At 41.4% G+C, this 26037-nt stretch overlaps 2 protein-coding genes across 2 annotated transcripts; one reads left to right on the forward strand and one right to left on the reverse strand.

Moving 5' to 3' along the window:
* Positions 1–3: 3 nt before the first annotated feature.
* Positions 4–19363, forward strand: LOC111979484 (ATP-binding cassette sub-family D member 3). The gene is made up of 22 exons (XM_024010067.2): positions 4–266; positions 883–919; positions 2096–2191; positions 2355–2443; positions 11754–11823; positions 12280–12377; positions 13288–13411; positions 13627–13683; positions 13848–13990; positions 14118–14187; positions 14646–14715; positions 14856–14953; positions 15041–15132; positions 16335–16429; positions 16582–16654; positions 16759–16822; positions 16977–17054; positions 17152–17307; positions 17583–17702; positions 17949–18053; positions 18504–18560; positions 18745–19363. The coding sequence occupies exons 1-22, from the start codon at positions 157–159 to the stop codon at positions 18820–18822; spliced, it is 1980 nt and encodes a 659-aa protein (XP_023865835.1). The 5' UTR covers positions 4–156; the 3' UTR covers positions 18823–19363.
* Positions 19364–20287: 924 nt separating this feature from the next.
* Positions 20288–23379, reverse strand: LOC111979499 (tissue factor). Its single transcript, XM_024010085.2, has 6 exons — positions 23129–23379; positions 22276–22390; positions 21859–22052; positions 21463–21644; positions 21155–21323; positions 20288–20927 (listed from the first exon to the last, which is right to left on the reverse strand). Exons 1-6 carry the CDS (start codon positions 23199–23201, stop codon positions 20776–20778), a joined length of 885 nt encoding a protein of 294 aa, XP_023865853.1. The 5' UTR covers positions 23202–23379; the 3' UTR covers positions 20288–20775.
* Positions 23380–26037: the final 2658 nt, after the last annotated feature.

Below are 26037 nucleotides of genomic sequence, written 5' to 3' on the forward strand. Positions count from 1 at the left end.
GGCTAAAACGGTTTATTCATAAGATATGTGCATTGCATTGCGTTTGTCTGATATACTGAAATGCTGCACCATATAGCTCATTATGCTAGCACGCCAGCCAGGTAGCTACCCCAGCATGCACCTCGTTACTTCTTTGGTCGGTCGACAGATGAAAACATGGCGGCGATCAGTAAATACTTGACAGCTAAGAACTGCACTGTAGCAGGCGCCACAATCGTTGCCTTGTATCTTCTCAAGAGGAAAAGACATGCTGCCAAGATAAATGGGTAGCTAAGTTAAACTTGACAACTATTTCGTAGCTAAAGTAAGATTAGCTAGATGACGGGCCATCATAATGCTAAACTGATGTAGCCAACATTGGCTAGCTAGTAATGTCGCGTTGAAAACAACTGGGAACTAGGGGAAAGTAAGAGGTCAAATCATGACGTCAGTGATCTTCAGTTCGGAAAGTCGGAGCTCTAGGAAGAGTCGCGAGTTCCCGAGTTGGATGACCGTTCTAAACGATTTTCCCAGCTGGAGATGGTATCTTTTGCCGAATTCCCAGTTGTTTTGAACGCACTTAATTCGGAGATTTCCGAGTTCCCAGTAGTTTTGAACGCGGCACTTGTCAGACAAAATGTAACTGAGACAAGTTGCAGTATTATGACATTGAATCAGAGATTTCYGTTATGTTGTTTTAACACTTTTAGGTAGCTAGTAGTTTATGGAATAAATGTTCTCTACTGACACTCAGAGGTCCTCTCTTATACACGGGGGGCTATGATTGAATTGCCTGTTATAGCTGGGTGGTCAGGATCCCAAGGTCTAGCTAACAAAGTAATATGAGTGTGTTGTGTGTCTTTCGGTACCATTGATTGGCTTCATTTACTGTTTTATGTTTAGGGTGAAAAGATCATCAGAACTACAGTTGAGCAAAGATGTAAGTGTTTGTATTCAGGAAATGTTACCAACTACTGAGTTGTAAGATTCTTACAACACTCAATGTTGAAATCTCTCTCTTACCATAGTATTTTTTTTCTTTATTTTTACAATTTTCTACATTGTAGAATAATAGTGAAGACATCAACTATGAAATAACACATATGGGCTGATGTAGTAACCAAAAAGTTGTTCAACAAATCAAAATATATTTTATATCTGGAATTCTTCAAAGTAGCCAGCTGCCTTGATGACAGCTTTGCACACTCTTGGCATTCTCTCAACCAGCTTCACCGGGAATGCTTTTCCAACAGTCTTGGAGTTCCCACATATGCTGAGCACTTGTTGGCTGCTTTTCCTTCCCTCTGCGGTCAAACTCATCTCAAACCATCTCAATTGGGGTGATTGTGGAGGGCAGGTCATCTGATGCAGCACTCCATCATTCTCCTTGGTCAAATAGCCCTTACACAGCCTGGAGGTGTGTTGGGTCATTGTCCTGTTGAAATATATATATATTTTAAAATGTATTTATTTCTTTTAGAAACTTAGTCCGGCTTTAAACTTACTCTTGAAAGTTGTAATAGTAAAATGCACAAGGTGCAATTTCAAAATTGGGTAGTGCATCATCAGTTCCTCTTGTCATGTTAGTCATTGCATACCTTAGAGAGCTATTTATAACTTGTCAGAAATGTCCAGATCAACTAGCCCATGTCAGCAATTWTTTWTTTTTTTWCCCATAGATAGTGTTGTAATTTTTTWGTCACTCAAATAGCACATGAATACATATAACATGCCAAAATGTATAGAATTGCAAGAAAATTCGCTTTAAAACTGCTGAAGGTTCTTTGCACCCCATGTCAAATTGCAGGAAATAAGCTTGAAACCTGCAAAATTCTTTCCACCAACAAGAGGGATGTGAACAGTTTGTGTCACGAGCAGTGTTTGTGTCAATAGAAATGGACATGGCGCTTGCGTGGGCTCTTCCCCAAGGCTGGAAGGGGGGCCAGAGTGAAAAAGTTTGGGAACCCCTGTCTTACCACACCCAGGGACAACATTTTGCCAATAATGTCAATATCCACATGCCTTTACCAGATTAACCAGTAGGACTGAGCTGGTGAGATTTGAAGGGGTTTATTTATCGGATTAATCTGTAAATGTTTGGTATGATGTGTGTCAGGAGGCCAAGAAGGAAAGGACGGTGGTGGACAAGGTGTTCTTTGCACGTATCCTGAAGATAGTGAAGATCATGGTTCCTGGAGTGTTCTGCAAAGAGGTAAGAGCTCTTCTACAAACTTGATGACTTTGAATGCACTCCAACATTTTCATCTTGATTGGAATTACATTTCACTTAATGTAAGGAAGTGTATTGTGTAACATCTCCACACATCTCCCGATCACTTGTGTTGACCTATTTCTGGTAATCTACCTCTCCACAGTCAGGATACTGTCTCCTCATCGCTGCCATGCTGGTGGCCAGAACCTACTGTGATGTGTGGATGATCCAGAATGGCACCATGATCGAGAGGTAGGTAGGGCTGTTAATGTTTCAGGTCGATGTTCCAAATGCCTCTATCGGAAAAATCTAGTTTTTAATTWTTTTAATTTTTTTATAAGTGTTCTGTCTTTTTGGTCTCGACTCCTTCTGTGCACCTTCCCACTCGTACACAGGCACCAAGCCCCTCCCCCTGCCACTTACAACAACACAGACGAATGATAACTTCACCCTGACAACAAGCAGTTTAAACTCKGTATTTGAGGTTTGGTCCAACATAATCAGTCGTATGGACACCGAAACGCTTAGAGACGTTATTTTACTGTATTAGAGGAGAACTTACATTTTCTAACGATACCCTTCTTGTCTTAACTGCCAAMATGTAGAACAGAGGAGACCCTACTAAAACGAGAGTATCAATGAACATGTGGAAAATACATTTTTATTTTATTTAAGGGGGGACTTTACCTAGCAGGGTCTTGTAGATGACCTGGAGCCAGTGGGTTTGGCGACGAGTATGAAGCGAGGGCCAGCCAACGAGAGCGTACAGGTCGCAGTGGTGGGTAGTATATGGGGCTTTGGTGACAAAACGGATGGCACTGTGATAGACTGCATCCAATTTATTGAATAGGGTGTTGGAGGCTATTTTGTAAATGACATCGCCGAAGTCGAGGATCGGTAGGATGGTCAGTTTTACAAGGGTATGTTTGGCCGCATGAGTGAAGGATGCTTTGTTGCGAAATAAGAAGCCAATTCTAGATTTAACTTTGGATTGGAGATGTTTGATGTGAGTCTGGAAGGAGAGTTTACAGTCTAACCAGACACCTAGGTATTTGTAGTTGTCCACATATTCTAAGTCAGAACCGTCCAGAGTAGTGATGTTGGGCGGGCAGCGATCGGTTGAAGAGCATGCATTTAGTTTTACTTGTATTTAAGAGCAATTGGAGGCCACGGAAGGAGAGTTGTAGGGCATTGAAGCTCGTCTGTAGGGTTGTTACACAGTGCCCAAGAAGGGCCAGAAGTTATACAGAATGGTGTCGTCTGCGTAGCGGTGATCAGAGACTCCCCAGCAGCAAGAGCGCAATCATTGATGTATACAGAGAAGAGAGTCGGTCCAAGAATTGAACCCTGTGCACCCCATAGAGCTGCCAGAGGCCCGGACAACAGGCCCTCGATTTGACACACTAACTCTATCAGAGAAGTAGTTGGTGAACCAGGCGAGGCAATCATTGAGAAACCAAGGCTATCGAGTCTGCCGATGAGGATGTGGTGATTGACAGAGTCGAAAGCCTTGGCCAGGTCAATGAATACGGCGCACAGTATTGTTTCTATCGATGGCGGTTAGGATATTGTTTAGGACCTTGAGCGTGGCTGAGGTGCACCCATGACCAGCTCTGAAACCAGATTGCATAGCGGAGAAGGTATGGTGGGATCCGAAATGGTCGGTAATCTGTTTGTTGATTGGCTTCGAAGACCTAGAAAGGCAGGGTAGGATAGATATAGGTCTGTAGCAGTTTGGGTCAAGAGTGTCCCCCCCTTTGAAGAGGGGATGACGCAGCTGCTTTCCAAACTTTGGAATCTCAGACGACACGAAAGAGAGGTTGAACAGGCTAGTAATAGGTGTCATGTCTTTGGCTTACCGGATTAAGTGATATGACATGCTATTCTAAAAATCCTTTCTCTGTAATTAATACTAGCTGATTGAGCTAATCATGTAAATGTAATTAACTAGAAAGTCGGGGCACCACACAATAATATTTATAGAGCTGTTATCTTCCGAATAAACTCTTAAAGACCTAGTAATATTTTACATCATAGCAGTCAATATTATCGTCCCTTATTTCAGTCTCATCTGAAAGTTGTAATTCTTGGTTATCTTCAACGAACCCTGGCTAACAAAGTTGAATCAGCAATACAAAATTGGGTTTAATTATTTATTCACTAAATACCTAACTAATCACACAGATTACATATACACAGAATGAATCATACCTTGATTACGAATTACGTCATAAAGGAAAACGTCCCTAGCTGGCGGAACAGATATGACAGCTGGTTACACAAGAAAGGGGCTGGGTTTGAGTGAAAAGAGCGGGAAAACCGAGGAACAAAGGGAGAAGCGATGTTTCTATCGTAAATACAGTATCTTATGCATTCTAAATTACCGCCCATTTGAAAAGGAAAATGCATAATACACTGCTCAAAAAATAAAGGAACACTTAAACCAACACAATGTAACTCCAAGTCAATCACACTTTGTGAATCAAACTGTCCACTTAGAAGCAACACTGATTGACAATACATTTCACATGCTGTTTGCAATGGAAGACAAAAGGTGGAAATTATAGGCAATTAGCAAACACCCCAATAAAGGAGTGTTCTGCAGGTGGTGACCACAGACCACTTCTCAGTTCCTATGGCTTCCTGGCTGATGTTTTGGTCACTTTTGAATGCTGCGGTGCTTTCACTCTAGTGGTAGCATGAGACGGAGTCTACACACCCACACAAGTGGCTCAGGTAGTGCAGCTCATCCAGATGACATCAATGCGAGCTGTGGCAAGAAGGTTTGCTGTGTCTGTCAGCGTAGTGTCCAGAGCATGGAGGCGCTACCAGGAGACAGGCCAGTACATCAGGAGACGTGGAGAAGGTCACGTTTGACAGAAGTGTGATTGACTTGGAGTTACATTGTGTTGTTTAAGTGTTCCCTTTATTTTTTTGAGCAGTGTATTTACTCTGAGCTGCACTTCGGTAGGTTGGTGGTAGGTGAAAGGCCGTGTCCTTTGAAGAATGTCTCTGCTGGTAAATTGGATACGTTGTAGTAACGTTGTTGTGTGGTAGACGGGATACTCTGTCTGTTCTTTCCTAGCCCACGTTTGCAGCTGCTGTTGCTAACTCAACGGCTAGGAGTTATCACTTCTGTAGTGAATAAGAGTTCAAAGTGCATACCATTCGCAACCAAAGCTTACGCTGCGGTTGGCTTAGTTCTGTAGTTGACATCTGAACCATTCTGATATCGGATCGTCATCCTAACATCCTCGGAACAGATAGTTATTTGCCCTTTTAACGCAGAGGCTGCAGACCTCACGTACTTGGAACAGGAGGTTACATTTTCGTCAAGGCTTTATATAGTGGAGGGAGAAGAGGGCGTGTTTGAAAAGTTTTATAACCCATGTCTCTTCACAGGGGCGGGCTACTGATTGAGCAGAGCCCTAACCTTATGAAAACCCAAATCTGTCATTTGGAAGCTAAAATTACATTTCATCTCTTCACCAATAATTTTATATTCAAACATTTAAATTGAACAACAATTCCATGTGACTCCGATAACTACAATGTGCAGACTTTCCACTGTAGAGTTTATGTCATCCTATCATTGATGAGAATGTCTCAGATGACAACCRAACTAACATCATATTCATTAAGTACCACCGCATATGTTCAATTGGTCGGATTACCAGAATATAGTTAATTTCCTCCCACCTTCTGATGTTCCCAGAATCTCTATGTTAACTTCTCTAGGATAGGGGGCAGAATTTTCACGTTTGGATGAAAAGCATACCCAAATTCAACTGCCAGCTACTCATCCCCAGAAGATAAGATATGCATATTATTAGCAGATTTGGATAGAAAACACTCTGAAGTTTCTAAAACTGTTTGAATCATGTCTGTGAGTATAACAGAACTTATTTAGCAGGCGAAACCCCGAGGACAAACCATTCAGATTTTTTTTTTTTTGAGGTCACTCTCTTTTCAATGGAATTTCATTGGGAATATAGATTTTGTAATTGACCTTCTTGCAGTTCCTACCGCTTCCACTGGATGTCAACAGTCTTTAGAAAATTTTTGAGGGTTTTTCCTTTGTGTAATGAAGAAGTACTGCCATCTTGAACGAGGGTCACTCGAAGTGTCCTGTTTGTTAGAGGCGCATGACCAGAAAGCTAGCTACAGTTTGTTTTAATCCTGTATTGAACACAGATCATCCCATCTTCAATTTTATCGATTATTTACGTAAAAAAATACCTAAAGTTGTATTACAAAAGTAGTTTGAAATGTTTTGGCAAAGTTTACTGGTAACTTTTGAGATATTTTGTAGTCACGTTTCACAAGTTGGAACCAGTGTTTTTCTGGATCAAACGCGCCAAATAAATGGACATTTTGGCTATATATCGACGGAATTGATCGAACAAAAGGACCATTTGTGATGTTTATGGGACATATTGGAGTGCCAACAACAGAAGCTCGTCAAAGGTAAGGCATCAAAGGATAGTGATTAATTTTATCTCTATTTCTGCTTTTTGTTACTCCTCTCTTTGGCTGGAAAAATGGCTGTGTTTTTCTGTGGCTATGTACTGACCTAACATAATCGCAAGGTGTGCTTTCGCCGTAAATCCTTTTTGAAATCAGACATGTTGGCTGGATTTACAACAAGTGTAGCTTTAATTTGGTGTCTTTCATGTGTGATTTCATGAAAGTTTGATTTTTATAGTAATTTATTTGAATTTGGCGCTCTGCATTTTCTCTGGCTTTTTGCCAAGTGAGACAGTAGCGTCCCGCCTAAACTCAGATTTTTGGATATAAATATGAACTTTACAGAACAAAACATACATGTATTGTGTAACATGAAGTCCTATGAGTGTCATCTGATGAAGATCATCAAAGGTTAGTGATAAATTTTATCTCTATTTCTGCTTTTTGTTACTCCTCTCTTTGGCTGGAAAAATGGCTGTGTTTTTCTGTGGCTATGTACTGACCTAACATAATCGCAAGGTGTGCTTTCGCCGTAAATCCTTTTTGAAATCAGACATGTTGGCTGGATTTACAACAAGTGTAGCTTTAATTTGGTGTCTTTCATGTGTGATTTCATGAAAGTTTGATTTTTATAGTAATTTATTTGAATTTGGCGCTCTGCATTTTTACTGGCTTTTGGCCAAGTGGGACGTTGGCATCCCACATATCCCAGAGAAGTTAACCAAAGGATTTTCAAATGTCACATCAGTAGGGTAGAGAGAGGATAAAGGGGGGAGAGGTATTTATGACTGTCATATACCTACCCCCAGGCCAACGTCATGACATAGGGGTTGCAACAATTTCGGCAGATAATTTTAGAAAGAAAGGGTCCAGATTGTCTAGCTCGGCTGATTTGTAGGGGTCCAGATTTTGCAGCTCTTTCAGAACATCAGCTGACTGGATTTGGGAGAAGGAGAAATGGGGAAGGCTTGGGCGAGTTGCTGTGGGGGGTGCAGTGCTGTTCACCGGGGTAGGGTTAGCCAGATGGAAAGCATGGCCAGCCGTAGAAAAATGCTTATTGAAATTCTCAATTATAGTGGATTTATCAGTGGTGACAGTGTTTCCTGTCCTCAGTGCAGTGGGCAGCTGGGAGGAGGTGTTCTTATTCTCCAAAGTATCACAGAACTTTTTTGAGTTTGTGTTGCAGGAAGCAAATTTCTGCTTGAAAAAGCTAGCCTTGGCTTTTCTAACTGCCTGTGTATATTGGTTTCTAGCTTCCCTGAAAAGTTGCATATCACGGGGGCTGTTCGATGCTAATGCAGAACGCCATAGGATGTTTTTGTGTTGGTTAATGCTCAATTTCTGTTGCACGCGGCATTGCAGTACCACGTACTGCTTTTGCAGCATTTTAGCCACATACTGTTGTGCYAGCTGTCTAGTCTGCGTTTTATGAATGTGCAATGAGCATAAAAATATGCATTTATATAAGGAATTGGCAACACGTTCTCATTCTGATAAATAATCTTATCTAGGTAGGCCACTTGATTTCAATATCTAAACAAAGTGAACAGGCTATGTTGTTCAAACAGTTTAAGATGGACATCAGGGTCATAACAGTTCAACTGTTCTACCTCGTTAGCAAGCAAATAGATCCAAGTTGGCTAGACTTTAAATATAAAGATTAGCTGGCTACTCACTAGCACATGGGCTTATGCTTCAGAGCGTATTTATGAAACCTGTGTTCATTTTGTATAATGCCTGCTACAAGAAGTTAATCATTATTAGTGAATGTGCATTATGCATGGTTCCTGTTCAATTTGTAACAAAAATGTCATTTTCATAGACTGACTTGAAAGCCAGATCAGTGGTTATTGCAACAAAAGCAGGCTAAAATAATACAATTATTAGTGGGTCTTATTGTTGTAGAAGGCGCATATTTAGCCTAGGTATAATTTTACAAGCCCTGAATTCATTAGATTATTCCTGACCTGACTGTTTGAAATGCAGTGTATTGACCTTTTTAATTGTTCAACAAAGTTTAAGAGAAAACGTAAAAAAATAAAGATGTGAATCGCCCATGACTTTGAATAAAATCAAGATATGATTTTTCAGGCCATATCGCTCAGCACTGCCAGCAGCAATTTCAACATAGCGTTGCAGAATTGTTATTTATCATATTTGACAGGTTGTAATCATCTCTTAATTCCTCCACAGTGGAATCATTAGCAGAGATGTCAATCTTTTCAAGAAGCTCTTTTATTATTATGTTGCTGCCATACCAGGGGTAAACTAGTTTCCAGTGCCCATTTGCATGGAATACTTTGCTGCTTGGGGTGCCTGGAAGCAGAATATGATTAAGTGCTTATGAATTCACTTGTGTATTGTTGTTGTGGTTTAATTGTGTTTGTGGGCATCACTGGTCATGAAGGGTTGCAGGCTTGAAAATATTTGAAATACTGTATTTACCTTCTAGTCAGTTATTAACATAATCCTGGTTATTTTCTAGAGTGGGTTTCATTTTGTTTTTGGGGTGGAAAAATCGACAGACATTTGATCCTGGCAGCCCTACAGGACTAGACTGGCCCAACTTATTAATGAGACTTTATTTAGTTTGTTTTGTGTCCGTCCAATTTTGCACTCCTCATCCTGCTGTGTTCACCTTCTACCAGTGGCTTTTTCCAATGTTCAGTAATTGATCAGGGTACTGGTGAAAGCCTTTTGCAAGATCCAGTGACTCACTCTCGCCCAACTAGCTGGGTCAGTTTAAAGAGCGACTGCCTTTGAAAGCAACTAATCCCTTTGATAAAGACCTATGTGGCATCGATATGAGTCAGAAGCAGGTATTCTAGTGTCAAAATTTACTACAAAGTGTAAATAGGGTAATTTGGAAAGTAAAGTCAATCTCATCTAAAACAGAGTTTGTAACATTTCTGCGTCACAGCGGGTTAATTAAGTTTGGGATTTAAATTGGTGATGTCCATTTGCCCACTAACATGGGGTGAACAGCTGCAGTGATTGCTCTCTATACAATAGCATAGAGTGTGATGCAGACCTGCACAACAACACCAAACACCATAGCTAGATGTAAAATTGCGCAACTAAAGCATCCTCGGCAAAAACGTCAAAATGTATGATACAGTTCTTGAGTTATCTTAGATTTTCTCTGTATACATCAATGATGTCGCTCTTTGCTGCTGGTGATTCTCTAATCCACCTCTACTCAGACGATACCATTCTGTATACTTCTGGCCCTTCTTTGGACACTGTTAACTAACCTCCAGACAAGCTTCAATGCCATACAACACTCCTTCCGTGGTCTCAAACTGCTCTTAAATGCAAGTACAACTAAATGCATGCTCTTCAACCGATCGCTACCAGCACCTGCCCGCCCGTCCAGCATCACTACTCTGGACGGTTCTGACTTAGAATATGTGGACAACTACAAATACCTAGGTGTCTGGTTAGACTGTAAACTCTCCTTCCAGACTCACATTAAGCATCTCCAATCCAAAATTAAATCAAGAATCGGCTTCCTATTTCGCAACAAAGCGTCCTTCACTCATGCTGCCAAACATACCCTCGTAAAACTGACTATCCTACCGATCCTTGACTTCGGCAATGTCATTTACAAACATAGGCCCTCTCAACACTCTACTCAGCAAATTGGATGTAGTCTATCACAGTGCCATCCGTTTTGTCACCAAAGCCCCATATACTACCCACACTGCGACCTGTAGCTCTCTTGGCTGGCCCTCGCTTCATGTTCGTCGCCAAACCCACTGGCTCCAGGTCCTCTATAAGTCTTTGCTAGGTAAAGCCCCACCTTATCTCAGCTCACTGGTCACCATAGCAGCACGCGCTCCAGCAGGTCTATTTCACTGGTCACCCCCAAAGCCAATTCCTCCTTTGACTGCCTTTCCTTCCAGTTCTCTGCTGTCAATGACTGGAACGAATTGCAAAAATCACTGAAGCTGGAGACTCATATCTCCCTCACTAACTTTAAGCACCATCTGTCAGAGCAGCTCACAGATCACTGCACCTGTACATAACTACCCACCACTGCGACCTGTATGCTCCGTTGGCTGGCCCTCGCTTCATACTCGTCGCCAAACCCACTGGCTCCAGGTCATCTACAAGTCTCTGCTAAGTAAAGCCCCGCTTATCTCAGCTCACTGGTCACTCATAGCAGCACCCACCCGTAGCACGCGCTCCAGCAGGTATATTTCACTGGTCATCCCCAAAGCCAATTTCCTCCTTCTGCCGCCTTTCCTTCCAGTTCTCTCTGCTGCCAATGACTGGAACGAACTGCAAAAAATTCACTGGAAGCTGGGCAGACTCATAATCTCCCTCAACTAGCTTTAAAGCACCAGCTGTCAGAGCAGCTTCACAGATCACTTACCTGTACATAGCCCATCTGTAATAGCCCAACTACCTCATCCCGTACTGTTTTTATTTTGCTGCTCCTTTGCACCCAATATCTCTACTTGCACACTCAATCTTCTCACATCTATCATTCCAGTGTTTATTGCTGTATTGTAATTACTTCGCCACCATGGCCTATTTATTGCCTTACCTCCTTATCCTACCTCATTTGCACAACTGTATATAACTTTTTCTTACTGTATTATTGACTGTATGTTTGTTTATCATGTGTAACTCTGTGTTTTTGTTTGTGTCGCACTGCTTTGCTTTAACTTGGCCAGGTCGCAGTTGTAAATGAGAACTTGTTCTCAACTAGCATACCTGGTTAAATAAAGGTGAAATAAAAAATAAATACAAAATTAATGCTGGGTATTTTGAGGAAGTGAAATAGGCTTCTCAGTCTACAGTGTCTCATAAGGGACAAACATCATTAACCAAATGCGGAATCGGCTAGGAAACCCACCTCCAAGACTGAAAACAAGTTTTTCTAATGACAGTAAAAACACACGTGCCAATTGGCGTGTTCAGTGGCTCTTTAAGGTGCGGACAATCTAGCTCTTCCAGTGTTGGGTTTTTCTGTGCGCTAAAAAACACTGAAAACACAGACCCCTTTGGTTTACAATGTAGAATGACCCCACTTTTGCCCTGTATGTGACATTGTGAGTGTATTCACTTTGTGGATGTTGGTTTGCAGTGCAATTATTGGTCGTTCAACAAAAGATTTCAAGAGACTCTTGTTCAACTTTATAAAAGTCATGCCATTTGTAAGTGCAACTTTCATACTTCTATTTTTGTGGTTAATTTGTTGTCTTAATTGTCTCTACTACCCGTAGATTAAAACAAAATATATTATTATACAACTAACATTATAATGTGTAATTCTACACATTACACTTTCTCAATACAATATATTTGATAATAAACTAATGAACTTACAGTAAAACAGTTAACCTCATGATTTGGGAATGGGGGTTTACGTTAGTATTAGTATTGTGCCCAGTGGGGAGAGCGTTTGTGTGTATTTTTGGTCAATACTAAAACTGCCTGATAACAGACTGGTGATTCCTGGCCTATATTTATTAGAGGTTTTTTGAGGTGTTCATGATTCTTATGATTATTTACTCAGTGCATACATTCCATTGAGTGGTATACTCGCACTATAAAATGTAATGCACTGCTTTTAAATGAGACTGCTATTATGGCCCGTTTGCCTGTTTCAGATCTCGTTGGTTAACAACTTCCTCAAGCTGGGTTTGAATGAACTGAAGCTCTGTTGCCGGGTTCGACTCACCAAGCACCTCTATGATGAGTACCTGCAGTAAGTCCTGCTGATCACATTCCCAAGCCTACTTCTTGCAGAATATTACTTCTGAGAGAACATCTGTCTGTCTGCCCTTAGCTTGTCTCTTGTGAAAGACGTTAACATTTGCATCCAACCCAAATCACGTAGCGGGAGATTTGTTTCTGGATGACTAGATTAGCTCAGGTCCCCGGGTTCCGGACTGGAAGCACACRTTTGGCTGTGCCCAGATGACAGCTTCGGTATTGCAGTTTAACTGAAGTCCGGCCCAGAAAGCAACTCCCATAGACGGCCCCATAGAGAAGTCACATTTGAAAATTCTTAATAAGACACCTAAGTCATCACCTTTGTGCACAAAACTACCATTGAATTATTCACTTAATTGTCACTGAGGCCGATTTTTCTTTTTCAACACTCACAGCAGAAGATATGGAAAAAATGTATTCATGCTGAGCCCAGTTGGCCAGGGGATGTGCCGGTTGGGTTGTGTAGCTGTCCACGTTCTGGCAGAGTTCCCGGAGCATGTTCGCGTGGTACTGCTTGCTGTCTGTCCAGTGCGCACTGAGCGCTAGTGCTCAGGTATAGTTGTCCCAGTAAAAACGGATATAGAAAGATGGCAGCAACCAGAAACAGCGTATGTAAACTGAAGTTGATTACGCTGAAAACAACAGGCGTCCATTCTTCACCTGTCTCTAGTTGGTATATAACCCAGTGGATTAGCCCTTAGCAATAGAGCTAGTTTGGAAGGATTTAGCCTTGATCCTCTTTCATCTTACACATTTCCTAGCCACAATGCAATAGGTACTTACAGTGTAGTGACCCTGTTACAATGGTGTAATGAACAATGACTTCATAAACTCAAAGTGATAGAAAATACATAACCCACCTGCCAAATCCTGTTTCATGTTTTCACCACACCATCCTCCAGAGGTTACACGTACTATAAGATTGGTAACCTGGACAACCGCATCGGTAACCCCGACCAGCTGTTGACCCAGGACGTTGAGAGGTTCTGTAACAGTGTAGTGGACCTCTACTCCAACATCAGCAAGGTAACCTGGACTTAAATAGCCTGGATAAACTAGACCAAATTCTGCACTCAAATGAAACAATGTTTAGTGCAGAATTCAGTCGGGTTCAACCAGGCTATTAAAAAAGACCTCTGTTGTAGAGACAACTAATGCTGCTCAAAGCCTGATACAATCTACCGCTATTGACAGTACACTGAACCTATGATGATAATCAGACAGGTTTTCTGTCCCTTCAGCCTCTATTGGACATTGGTCTGTACATCTTCAAGTTGACCTCGGCCATCGGGCCACAGGTGAGTCTTGCTTTGTCTAATGTAGCCTTCTATGGATCTCTGGAATTGTCCTACAGTTAGGCTTATGTAGTTTAAATTGAAAGAATGACCATGATAATCTCCAATGCATCCGTACAGCAGAATATAGTTTCTAACGTCTTTCTTCTACTTTCCTCTCCCCTCAGGGTCCTGCCTGTATGATAGGCTACCTGGTGTTCTCTGGGCTCATCCTGACACGTCTGCGGCGGCCCATCGGCAAGATGACGGTCATGGAGCAGAGGTACGAGGGAGAGTACCGATTCGTCAACTCACGCCTCATCACCAACAGGTCAGTAGGGACACACATCGCTCCTTACTACTGTCCCTCTCTTCTTTTTTTTAGACAAAGAATTTCTGTTTCCATGTTCTTTTTCCACTGTGAAAAATTAAAGGTTTAATGTTTTGTTTAACCACAGTGAAGAAATTGCCTTCTACAATGGAAACCTGAGGGAGAAACAGACCATTCACTCTACCTTCCAGAAACTGGTGAGAGGGCAGGGACTTTAAATGTATCAGTGGCAGTAGTTGACTTACTATGGCAGGGATCACCAACTAGATTCAGCCGGAGGATGATTTTTTTCTTGGGTGGATGGTCAGGGGCCGGAACATAATTTCAAATCATTTGTAGACTGCAAACTGACCGCAAGAAGCCCAAACAGATATAACATTTGACTAAAACATAATCATTTCATACCGTGCTTACATTKGTATACGATCACATATATCTCTCTATTATGCGTGGGAATACTTTGGAACAGATTCCCAGAATTAAAATCAATTGGAGCTGATTTGCTGGGGGATTTTACAGTCTTTTATGTACCCAACATTAAAAAAACAATTTAAAGTTGGGCGGCCAAATAAAATCACCTGTACTATGGTATCACAGAATATCTATACTGCAGTGCATATACAATGTCTCATGTTGCATTCCCTTTTACCCCTAGGTGGATCATTTGCACAATTTCATTGTCTTCCGCTTTTCAACTGGTTTCGTGGATAGCATCATTGCAAAGTGTGAGAATACTTGTCATGTCTTTGATTTGAAGTTTGTTATCAATTGCTTTATTCATATTCTCTCATCCGAATTAAGATAATATAGCTGAATTAACTGAAAATAGCTGAATGAACTACTTGTGGTTTTCCCATCTCTGTAGATATTGCCACTGTTGTGGGGTACCTGGTGGTGAGCAGGCCGTTCCTGAACCATACCCACCCACGCCACCTACGCAGTACCCACGCTGAGCTGCTAGAGGTGAGGAGAGACAAAGAGTGTGTGTCTGTGTTCTGGATGGTTGAGATCCTAACTTCCCTGTCTCTCCTCTCCCTCGTTCTCATTCAGGACTATTACCAGAGTGGGCGTATGTTGCTGAGCATGTCTCAGGCCCTGGGCAGGATCGTCCTGGCTGGCAGAGAGATGAGCAGGCTCTCTGGGTCAGTCATACACAATGCTCCTATCTCACAATTGGTTCAACTGGTGCAATGGTTCATTGGTTTGGTGGTTCACTGGTAGTCTGAATGCCAGTCTGTTTGTGCTATCATGTCAACTTCCTGTCAGTTATTGCGATAGAGTTCCAATATTTGCATAGTTGTGGGGGTTATCAAATTAGGATCCAATCCTCTGTTCTCATTAATGTTCATATTTGAATATTGCTGTGAGGCAAGACTGTTTGGCCTGATAATGACAGCAATGGAGACGGTAAGAGCACAAACAGATCTGAGACCAGTTCAATTGTTCACTGGTTTAATGGTCTGAGATTGCTCCACTTGTTCTTCTTTCCCTCCATCTGCTGTCCCCTCCTCAATGACCCCTGCTGTCTCCTCCTCAATGACCCTGCTGTCCCTCCTCAATGACCCTGCTGTCCCCTCCTCAATGACCCTGCTGTCCCTCCTCAATGACCCCTGCTGTCCTCCTCAATGACCCTGCTGTTCCCCTCCTCAATGACCCCCTGCTGTCCCTCCTCAATGACCCCTGCTGTCCCTCCTCAATGACCCTGCTGTCCCCTCCTCAATGACCCCTGCTGTCCCCTCCTCAATGACCCCTGCTGTCCCTCCTCCATGACCCCTGCTGTCCCCTCCTCAATGACCCCTGCTGTCTCCTCCTCACTGACCTGCTGTCTCTCCTCACTGACCCTGCTGTCTCCTCCTCAATGACCCCTGCTGTCTCCTCCTCAATGACCCTGCTGTCCCCTCCTCAATGACCCCTGCTGTCCCCTCCTCAATGACCCCTGCTGTCCCTCCTCCTCAATGACCCCTGCTGTCCCCTCCTCAATGACCCCTGCTGTCCCTCCTCAATGACCCCTGCTGTCCCCTCCTCAATGACCCCTGCGTCCCCTCCTCAATGACCTGCTGTCCCTCCTCAATGAACCCCTGCTGTCCCTCCTCAATGACCCCTGCTGTCCCTCCTCACACTGACCCTGCTGTCAGCCCTCCTCAAATGACCCCTGCTGTCCCCTCCTCAATGCCCCTGCTGTCCCCTCTCAATGACCCCTGCTGTCTCCTCCTCACTGACCCTGCTGTCTCCTGCTGTCTCCTCCTCAATGACCCCTGCTGTCCCCTCCTCAATGACCCCTGCTGTCCCCTCCTCAATGACCCCTGCTGTCTCCTCCTCACTGACCCCTGCTGTCCCCCTACAGGTTCACAGCTCGCATCACCGAGATCATGAAAGTCCTGAAAGAGCTGAACTCTGGGAAATACGAGAGGACCATGGTCTCTCAACAAGGAGGAAGAGGTGCCCGCTGCATGTTCCCTGATAATGTATTGATGATATTATTGTTGTTGGATAGCAGTTTCATGTTGTAGTACTCTAATGCAGGAACATGAGAACATTTTACTAGTTGATGTGAGAGATGATTGCTTTAGATTTTTTTGTCACATTTTCAGATGGTGAATTACAAGATAGAATCACCTTGGTCCCAGGAAGTGGTGAAATCATCCACAAAGACAAGATTATTAAGTATGTGTCTGACAGATACATGTGTTATAGCAATAGAATAAACATGATTAACACGCTTAATGAAAGTAGGTACTACCTGGTTTGACGTTGTACTTGTGTCTCAGGTTTGAGCATACACCTCTTGCAACGCCCAATGGGGACATTCTTATCAAAGACCTCAGCTTTGAGGTGAGTATCTCAATCCCACCTAGGAGCAACTCCGTACTGAACCAATTTATACAATTCATGAAATCGAAAGACTAGACTTTTGACGGTCGAGGGACTTGTTAATCTGTAAGTGCAAACGGCTGAACTGTGCCTTCCCATCCCCTGCTAACCTAAGGTGACGTCAGGGACAAACGTCTTGGTGTGTGGCCCCAACGGCTGTGGGAAGAGCTCACTCTTCAGAGTCCTGGGAGAGGTATGAGGAATCAACAATTGCTGAAAAAGCCTGTTATGTTGCTGTAGTGTTGACTGTTTTACATTCATGAGTAGTAATGGATGTGTCTGTTTCTCAGCTCTGGCCTCTGTTTGGTGGCCGTCTCACCAAACCTGAGCGAGGGAAACTCTTCTATGTTCCCCAGAGGCCATACATGACCCTGGGCTCTCTGAGGGATCAGGTGATCTACCCAGATACAGTGGAGGACCAGAGGAGGAAGGGCACCTTTGATAAGGTTGACTAACTATCCAATCACATCAGCTCATTACTGGATCATATATCCAATCACAGCAGCCTTTTTCTGGACCAATGATTGTAATGCTTCTCAAGAAGAAAGAACAGTGTGCTGTATGTGGCCTCTGTCAGTAGGGTGTGGTATGTCTGAGGATAACACTAAGCTATACATGCTGTTTGCTGACAGTGTGGTATACTGGCGTGCTTGTACGTATCTGTGCGTCTCTCTGTCTTTGTGTGTGTGTAATGGGATGTGTGTGTTGTGCTGGGGAACAGGTGCTGAAGGAGTACCTGGACAACGTCCAGCTTGGTCACATCCTGGAGAGGGAGGGCAGCTGGGACACAGTCCAGGACTGGATGGACGTCCTCAGTGGAGGAGAGAAACAGAGGATGGCTGTAAGTCACTGCTCATTTCCTAAAAAAAACAAAACAGAATAGTGTAGACACGTGTAGTTGTTTTGTCTCTTTCTATGCCAGACTAATTCTGCTAGTGGCATAGCACTTCACTCCATTTATGTTGCCATGACGTTTAAGACCATTTTACAAGCACATATGGCTGTAAAATGGGTAAATGTAGCTTTTCATTGATTGGACTCTCTCTCGCTCACTCACTCACACTCTCTTGCTCTCTCTGGTATCTAGATGGCCCGTCTGTTCTACCATAAGCCCCAGTTTGCCATCCTGGATGAGTGCACCAGTGCTGTGAGTGTAGATGTGGAGGACTTCATCTACAGCCACTGTAGGACGGTAAGATACAACACCGTGGACTAATGAAGATTATACATTAAATAGGCCATTTTGTCAATATAATGATAATTATTTAAAAATCTATTATTTATGTGCACATTGTGAAAGAGGAATGAAAAAGATCCAAGGAAACTGATGCATGGTAACTTGATGTGATGTGTTATTGTCTCTACCTTCTTGCCCTTTGTGCTGTTGTTTGTGCCCAATAATGTTTGTACCATGTCTTGTGTTGCTACCATGTTGTTGTCGTCTTAGGTATCTCTTTATGTAGTGTTGTCTCTCTTGTCGTGATGTGTGTTTTTTCCTATTTTTAATCTTTAAAGGACTTTTGCCTTTTGGTAGGCCGTCATTGTAAAAATAATTTAACTGATTTGCCTAGTTAAATAAAYTTACAGAAGACTGAGAAAGTGTTTTCCGAGCTTATGGGATGTCATATTTACCTTTYCCCAGGTGGGCATCACGTTGTTCACGGTTTCTCACAGGAAGTCTTTGTGGAAGCACCATGAGGTAAGTCCTTTCACACCGAACGATGAAACGTAAAATGCAGGTGAATACTAAAGCCCTGTTCTTTTGTCCTTTTTTAATTTTAAGAGAGTTTATATCTATTTTATATAGGTTAAAATATGTTCCAAATATTTAAAAGGACCTTTAAGAAAGAACACCTAACCAGTGATTTCTGTCTCTTCTCCAGTACTACCTGCACATGGAYGGAAGGGGAAACTATGAGTTCAAAGCCATCACCCAGGAAACAATTGAGTTTGGGTCATAACGACCTCACCACAGCCAATTATTGCTCACAGAGATGGTCCTAAGTAATTCTGCACTACATGAAGCATAGGGAACAGAAGTCAAGTCCTAACATATTAAAATGTTATGCAACAGTGTGAAGACTGGGAGCTCAATGTCAAGAGAGAAATAGCTAAACCTGTATTAGATTAAAGGTAGAGTCCACAATATGACATCATACAGAGCAGGGTACACTTCCTGCTTGCAGAAATAAACAAAACAATTGATTTCTGCCAAGACTGAGCGTATTGGCTCTTCCTAAGGGCAGATTGAATTCTGTTTAGAGCAGGAAGCCGCCCCGCTGTGTATGATGATGTCATATTGCAGAGTCTACGTTTAAGGACGTGCGTGTAGTGAGTTTTTTTATTCTATATGAAGCAAATAATGTACTAAGAAAACTAGCCTTACTAGCTGTATGTTTTAATTTTATTTCTGTTAATATTGCATTGTTTTTCATTATTTAAAATGGTCAGTTTTAATGTTGAATTAAATGTTTGTTTAGTGCTGTTTGTTGAAACACTGAAGTGCATTCTTCTTTCATGAAGCCAGTAACTGTAAATGACATTAAGCATAGCTAGTCCAAATATGTCAATTGTAGTACATGTATGCACATTTTTTTTGTCTCTTATAGTATAAACCCTCAGCGGCTGCCTCAATTTGGAAGGTACTACACTGTAGTTACTTTACACTGTACTTAATTTAGCTTTGATTATTTTGTAAAAGGGGATTGAGGACGTGGTACTTTTGTTAACATAGGATATTTAAAATGCCATTGCTATGAGCTGAACTAGAAATAAATATTTCATTAATATATATTTCAAGACCCTTGGTCTTCTGTTCTGCAGACTACCCATTGTGTTATTCTGTTAGATATCAGAGTATAGTTTGTGCATCCCAATACCTCTTAAGTGGCTTCCTATCACCTTTTTCATCCACTGATTCCACACTGATCTTGAAACAATTGGACAGGTGAAAGCAAATGCCCCAGAAAGCTTCTGCCATGTTGTCTCTTATTCTGCCTTTTCAGATGCATGTTAGCCCAACACGGTGCAAKAAAAATATCGGAACTAGAAATAGGTTACAGTGGCATTTAAGTCCATTCAGATGAAGAAGAGGCAGTCAATTTTTATTATTGAGCTGCACCCATTACTTCGACCTGCTCCAGGGCATGTCTCAGAGGTCTCTGGCACCATGTTGCCAATGTGACTGTGGGTTCACCCCTCTGCCAGGGTATTCCCATGGTTTACTGGGTCATAAACTGATAAGCAGGCATTAAGCTACAATCAATCACTCTATGAAAAGGCTTTCCCCTTGTCTCATCAGTTTCAAACATGATTTAAGTAAGATCATTTTAAGGCAAATGTATTACAAAGATGACATTAGATGGCGCTGTAAGTCAAATTTCCTTCACAGGGATAGTGTTATATAAAAGACAAATGAGAATTGACTCATATCAATACATTTAATTGTAAAACAAAATTAAAAGTACCACAATGCACCACAGTGATCACATCCAAAAGTACCAAATCCATGTTCCAACAGCACACAATATGGACAAATCCCTTTCAACATGAACTATACATCAACATATTAGACATACAAAAATAAATATTTAACAAAAAAAAAACATTGCTTGAAATAAATAAGTGGCCAAGTAATTAAATGTTTTTTTCTACATAGTGGCAAAAATATGTATTTCTCAAGGATTCATCTAATTTACTTGTTCAACATTATTAAACAAATAAATAAGTAGTGTAAAAAATGATCTACCCATTTAAAAGAACCAGCTAATAATGAGACAGACCTCATGCATTTCCAGTGTTAAGACACATTTGGGCTAAATTATTGGGAGCTCAGCTCCCTCCCTCTGAAAGGGTTGATTTTAGTGAAGTACCATTATTTATAAGACACACATACTCTATACATACACAAACCTTTACACTGGACTCAACTGCAGGTTCTCCTTGTCCACAGTTGTATTGTTTTTGCAGAATAAGCGTTTGCAGCACACCACGGTCAGAGTGATGAGGATGATGAGCATTACCAGCATGATGCCGATGGCACCTGCGATCACACCAAAGGGGAATTCTGAGAGAAGTGAGAAAGAATACTTCATTGAATTGAAGTTCTTGAAGTTGCTACACATTGTAGTCTATAGTAAAAAGGGATACTGCCCAAATGACAGTTTATCTTTATAGACTAGATTTGTTGTAGTTACTCCATCCACTACACATTTGAGTACACTGAATTTCCCCTTAAATTCCTTCCATCTCAACTCCAACATACCAGGTGCTTTGCATTGTGGGGTCACTTACCCTCAAAGATGGTCTTGCTCTCTCTGGGTGAGCACTGCGGCTTGCTCCAATCTCCAAGTCTCTTCTCCACAGAGCGAGAAGGGATATAGGCTGCCACCATGAAGCAGTAGCTCTCTCCTTTATCCAGGTTGGTCAGCTCAACATCTCTCAGGTCTGACATTGTCTCTTTCTGTGGACAGAGGTTTAGAGTTAGATACAATATTATCTCAAGTCGCACACCGTTTGTGTTGTGTCATTGGTGGGAATCAACAGGTATAGAATCATAAGCGATGCATTTACAATCTATTGACTGTGACTGTTCAACTCACCTTTCCTGTGCTCCCGGCTTTGTTGTATACCACGTTGTACTTCAGGTCATTCTTAAAGATGTCTCTGATAGTCAACAGCTGGTCATCTTTGTAGATGGGAGTGAGAGGGTCCTGTATGTGGAGTGTCATCTTGGTCTTGTCTTCGCTCTGCTTGATGTTGAATCTGGGTGCTCCTATTTGAGCTAAAAGGAGAACCAGACAAGTTAGGCACCACAGACATAATTTATTTGGGGAATTTCCAGTGAAATAAACATTTTAATATTATAAATTAATGCTATAACTGCATTATTTTTCAATGCAATAACAAGGTGCTTAATGGCTCAGGTTGTTACTGTGTGAGCGTAAATACAAKAATCAATTTATTACTGTAATAATAATGTAGCTAATAACACTCACTGTCTTTGTAGGGGCAGAACCTCTCGGCCCGGGTGTAGGGGAACTCTACAAGGTCAGAGTTCACGCCAGGCAGGGGTTCTGATAGGACGTCGGCAGAGTAGGGCTCCTCCAGGTTCCGCAGCTCGTTGGTGAGGTCACACTCTGTCCCCGAGCTCCGAATGCAGTAGGGGTTCCTCCGTCTATCCTTGCCGACCCTGAACACACAACACAGCAGTCCCACATCAGACAGTCTTTGAACTGTGATAGGTACAGTTTGTACACTCAGTTTTAAGTTAATTCTGCTGACATGAAGGAAGGTATTCATCAATAAAAGTGGTCAATTTGTGCTTGTACAGAAAGGGTGTTTTTTTCAACGATGATGTAATGATGAACAGAACAGAGCAGACAGTCTGCAGAGACATGATGTAGGCTACTTACTCAGAAAATTCAACGGTGTATGTGTAGTTGGTAGGTTCAGGGCCCCATGTTAGAATAGTCTTGAAGTTATTGGACACCCATTTAACATTCTGCGCCTCGGGGAAATAATCCTCACCTGTTAACCCAGGAAAAACAAGGCATGATTAGTTATTTAGTAAAATGTATTTGCACCAAAGAAAACAATTGCTAGAAAAACAGATTAAAACAAACCAACAGAAAAAAAACAGTGTGCAGGTGTGGTTAGAAGACCCAAGGGCTTATATGAAAACCACACCACAACATAAGTACAAAAATTAAAAAAGGTTTGTTAAAACATAACAAAACCAACTAATTATAAATTAATTGATCAGTAATCACACAAAAAAAAGTGTTTTGTTGAACTGTGTGTGTGCATGTCAGTGTGTGAGAGTTAGGTTATATGGAGGAGATTACTGAGTAGTTTGGTTCACCAGTCTTCCCTTGAAGTTATTTAGGGATGTTGATGTTTTGTAAAATGTGAAGATAAGAATTCCAGAGTATTGCACCTCTGTATCTGCACAACTCAGATACTGTAACCTGATAAAAAAAGCAAGAATCAAGATATCCACAAAGTATAGCCTATAAATTAAATATGATCTATAGCCTACATATCGATTTGAATGCACATATCTCGCATATTTCCCACTGAGCATCAGGGCTAAGTAATTGTGCATATTACAATGTGGAGTGCAAAAACGGTGCCATTGGAATAAACATAAATGTTTATGTAGAATCAGCTGAAAATGTTAATCTCTGCCTATTTAGGCAGCCTTGGATTTAAAAAAAGGCTAAATGTTTGAGATGAAACTCATAAAAAGCCATAAGTAAAACGTACCAGATGCTCCAATCGTGAAAAGTACCGATAAGAGTGACACTCCAAAGTGAACGGAAGTCCTTACATCCATCATAATCCAAAATGTTACAGGCAGTAGCAGTAGCCTCTTACTATCGAAAACGAATAATGAATGCTGATTGTCCTCCCTTGAGTCAGTGATGCTAGTGTTCGTCTAAAAATAACACTTCAAAGTTTGTTAGATAACTGCTCACAGTGCTGCTGGTGCCTCGTTCTTATAGCCTACCACATTTAAATTGCGAGCGGTCGGAATTTTAGTTACGACTCATTCAACAATAGCTCCACCTCCCTTACAACTCTCCTCGATTAGGGGGTTTTGTCCAATGGTTCATACACATCATTGGTTTGTCACTGGCTGAGCATGCTGCCCATACAATCTGTCAAGGCATTTACTGTCCGTACATGGTCATCCGGATAGTAAAACTTGACCTGCAGCTTGCCATATATCGTAGCAGCGGCATGAATGGAGAGACATGGACATTTTAGAAATTTGAGTCAATGTAAGATTTTCAATAGTCCTCTTTTGAAACTGTGTTYTTTAAATAACTAGAATGATGAGTTTCAATGTAATAGTACATTTTGTTTTAACWATAAATAACTATTATACAAATACTGTTTTTTTAAGTACTTGCAAAAAGGTTTGTGATAAATTGTGATAAGAAACATTATGATGAAGGGGATAGAATCTATTTCTGACCATACAGTGAACCGAAAGCAATTTGTTGGTTCTGAAATGTTTTGGGAAACCAGATATGCTTGTAAACAGATTAGGATACAGTAGTCTAAACCCKGAAACCCCAAAGCAGTGACTGAAACACAGAGTTCTCTGATGACTGAATCTGTATCCATTAGGAGAACAAGCTGTGAGTCAGCTAGGCCTCTCTGAAGTGTAGGATTGTTGTGATATTGTGGTTATACAGTGGCAAGAAAAGGTATGTGAACCCTTTGAAATTACCTGGATTTCTGTATAAATTGGTTATAAAATGTAATTTGATCTTTGTCTAAGTCACAACAATAGACAGTCTGCTTAAACTAAACTAATAACACACAAACAATTATACATGTATGTCTTTAATGAGCACACCGTGTAAACAATCCCAGTGCAGGATGGAAAAAGTATGTGAACCCTTGGATTTAATAACTGGTTCACCCTCCTTTGGCAGCAATAACCTCAACAAAACATTTTCTGTAGTTGCGGATCAGACCTGCACAACAGTCAGGAGGAATTTTGGACCATTCCTAATTACAAACTGTTTCAGTTCAGCAATATTCTTGGGATGTCTTGTGTGAACCACTCTTGAGGTCATGCCACAGCATCTCAATCGGGTTGAGGTCAGGACTTTGACTGGGCCACTCCAGAAGGTGTATTTTCTTCTATTGAAGCCATTCTGTTGTTGATTTACTTCTGTGTTTTGTGTCGTTGTATCACCCAACTTCTGTTGAGCTTCAATTGGCAGACAGATAGCCTTACATTCTCCTGAAAATGGTCTTTATAAACTTGGGAATTCATTTTTACGTTGATAATAGCAAGCTCTCCAGGCTCTTAGGCAGCAAAGCATTCCCAACCATGATACTCCCTCCACCATACTTTACAGTTAGGATGAGATTTTGATGTTGGTGTGCTGTGCCTTTTTTTCGCCACACAGTGTTGTGTGTTCCTTCCAAACAACTCAACTTTAGTTTTATCTGTCCACAGAATATTTTGCCAGTAGCGCTGTGGAACATCCAGGTGCTCTTTTGTGAACTTCAGACGTGCAGCAATGTTTTTTTTGGACAGCAGTGGCTTCTTCCATGTTGTCCTCCCATGAACACCATTCTTGTTTAGTGTTTTACGTATCATAGACTCATCAACAGAGATGTTAGCATGTTCCAGAGATGTCTGTGAGTCTTTAGCTGACACTCTAGAATTCTTCTTAACATTGAGCATTCTACACTGTGCTCTTGCAGTCATCTTTGCAGGACGGCCACTCCTAAGGAGAATAGAAACAGTGCTGAACTTTCTCTATTTATAGAAAATGTGTCTTACCGTGGACTGATGAACATCAAGGCTTTTAGGGATACTTTTGTAACCCTTTCCACCTTTATGCAAGTCAACAATTCTTCATATTAGGTCTTCTGAGATCTCTTTTGTTCKAGGCATGGTTCACATCAGGCAATGCTTCTTGTGAATAGCAAACTCAAATTTTGTGACTAWTTTTTTTATAGGGCAGGGCAGCTCTAACCAACATCTTCAACTCGTCTCATTGATTGGACGCCAGGTTAGCTGACTCCTGACTCCACTTAGCTTTTGGAGAAGTCATTAGCCTAGGGGTTCACATACTTTTCCCAACCTACACTGTGAATGTTTACATGATGTATTCAACATAGACAAGAAAAATACAATCATTTGTGTGTTATTAGTTTAAGCAGACTGTGTTTGTCTATTGTTGTGACTCAAATTAAATTGTATGACTAATTTATACAGAAATCCAGGTAATTTCAAAGGGTTCACATACTTTTTCTTGCCACTGTATAACTACAATATCACAACAATCCTACACTTCAGAGAGGCCTAGCTGACTCACAGCTTGTTCTCCTAATGGATACAGATTCAGTCATCAGAGAACTCTGTGTTTCAGTCACTGCTTTGGGGTTTCCGGGTTTAGACTACTGTATCCTAATCTGTTTACAAGCATATCTGGTTTCCCAAAACATTTCAGAACCAACAAATTGCTTTCGGTTCACTGTATGGTCAGAAATAGATTCTATCCCCTTCATCATAATGTTTCTTATCACAATTTATCACAAACCTTTTTGCAAGTACTTAAAAAAACAGTATTTGTATAATAGTTATTTATWGTTAAAACAAAATGTACTATTACATTGAAACTCATCATTCTAGTTATTTAAAR

The sequence above is a fragment of the Salvelinus sp. IW2-2015 genome, linkage group LG19 (assembly GCF_002910315.2).
Source record: "Salvelinus sp. IW2-2015 linkage group LG19, ASM291031v2, whole genome shotgun sequence".
In the NCBI taxonomy this organism is placed as follows: Eukaryota; Metazoa; Chordata; class Actinopteri; order Salmoniformes; family Salmonidae; genus Salvelinus; species Salvelinus sp. IW2-2015.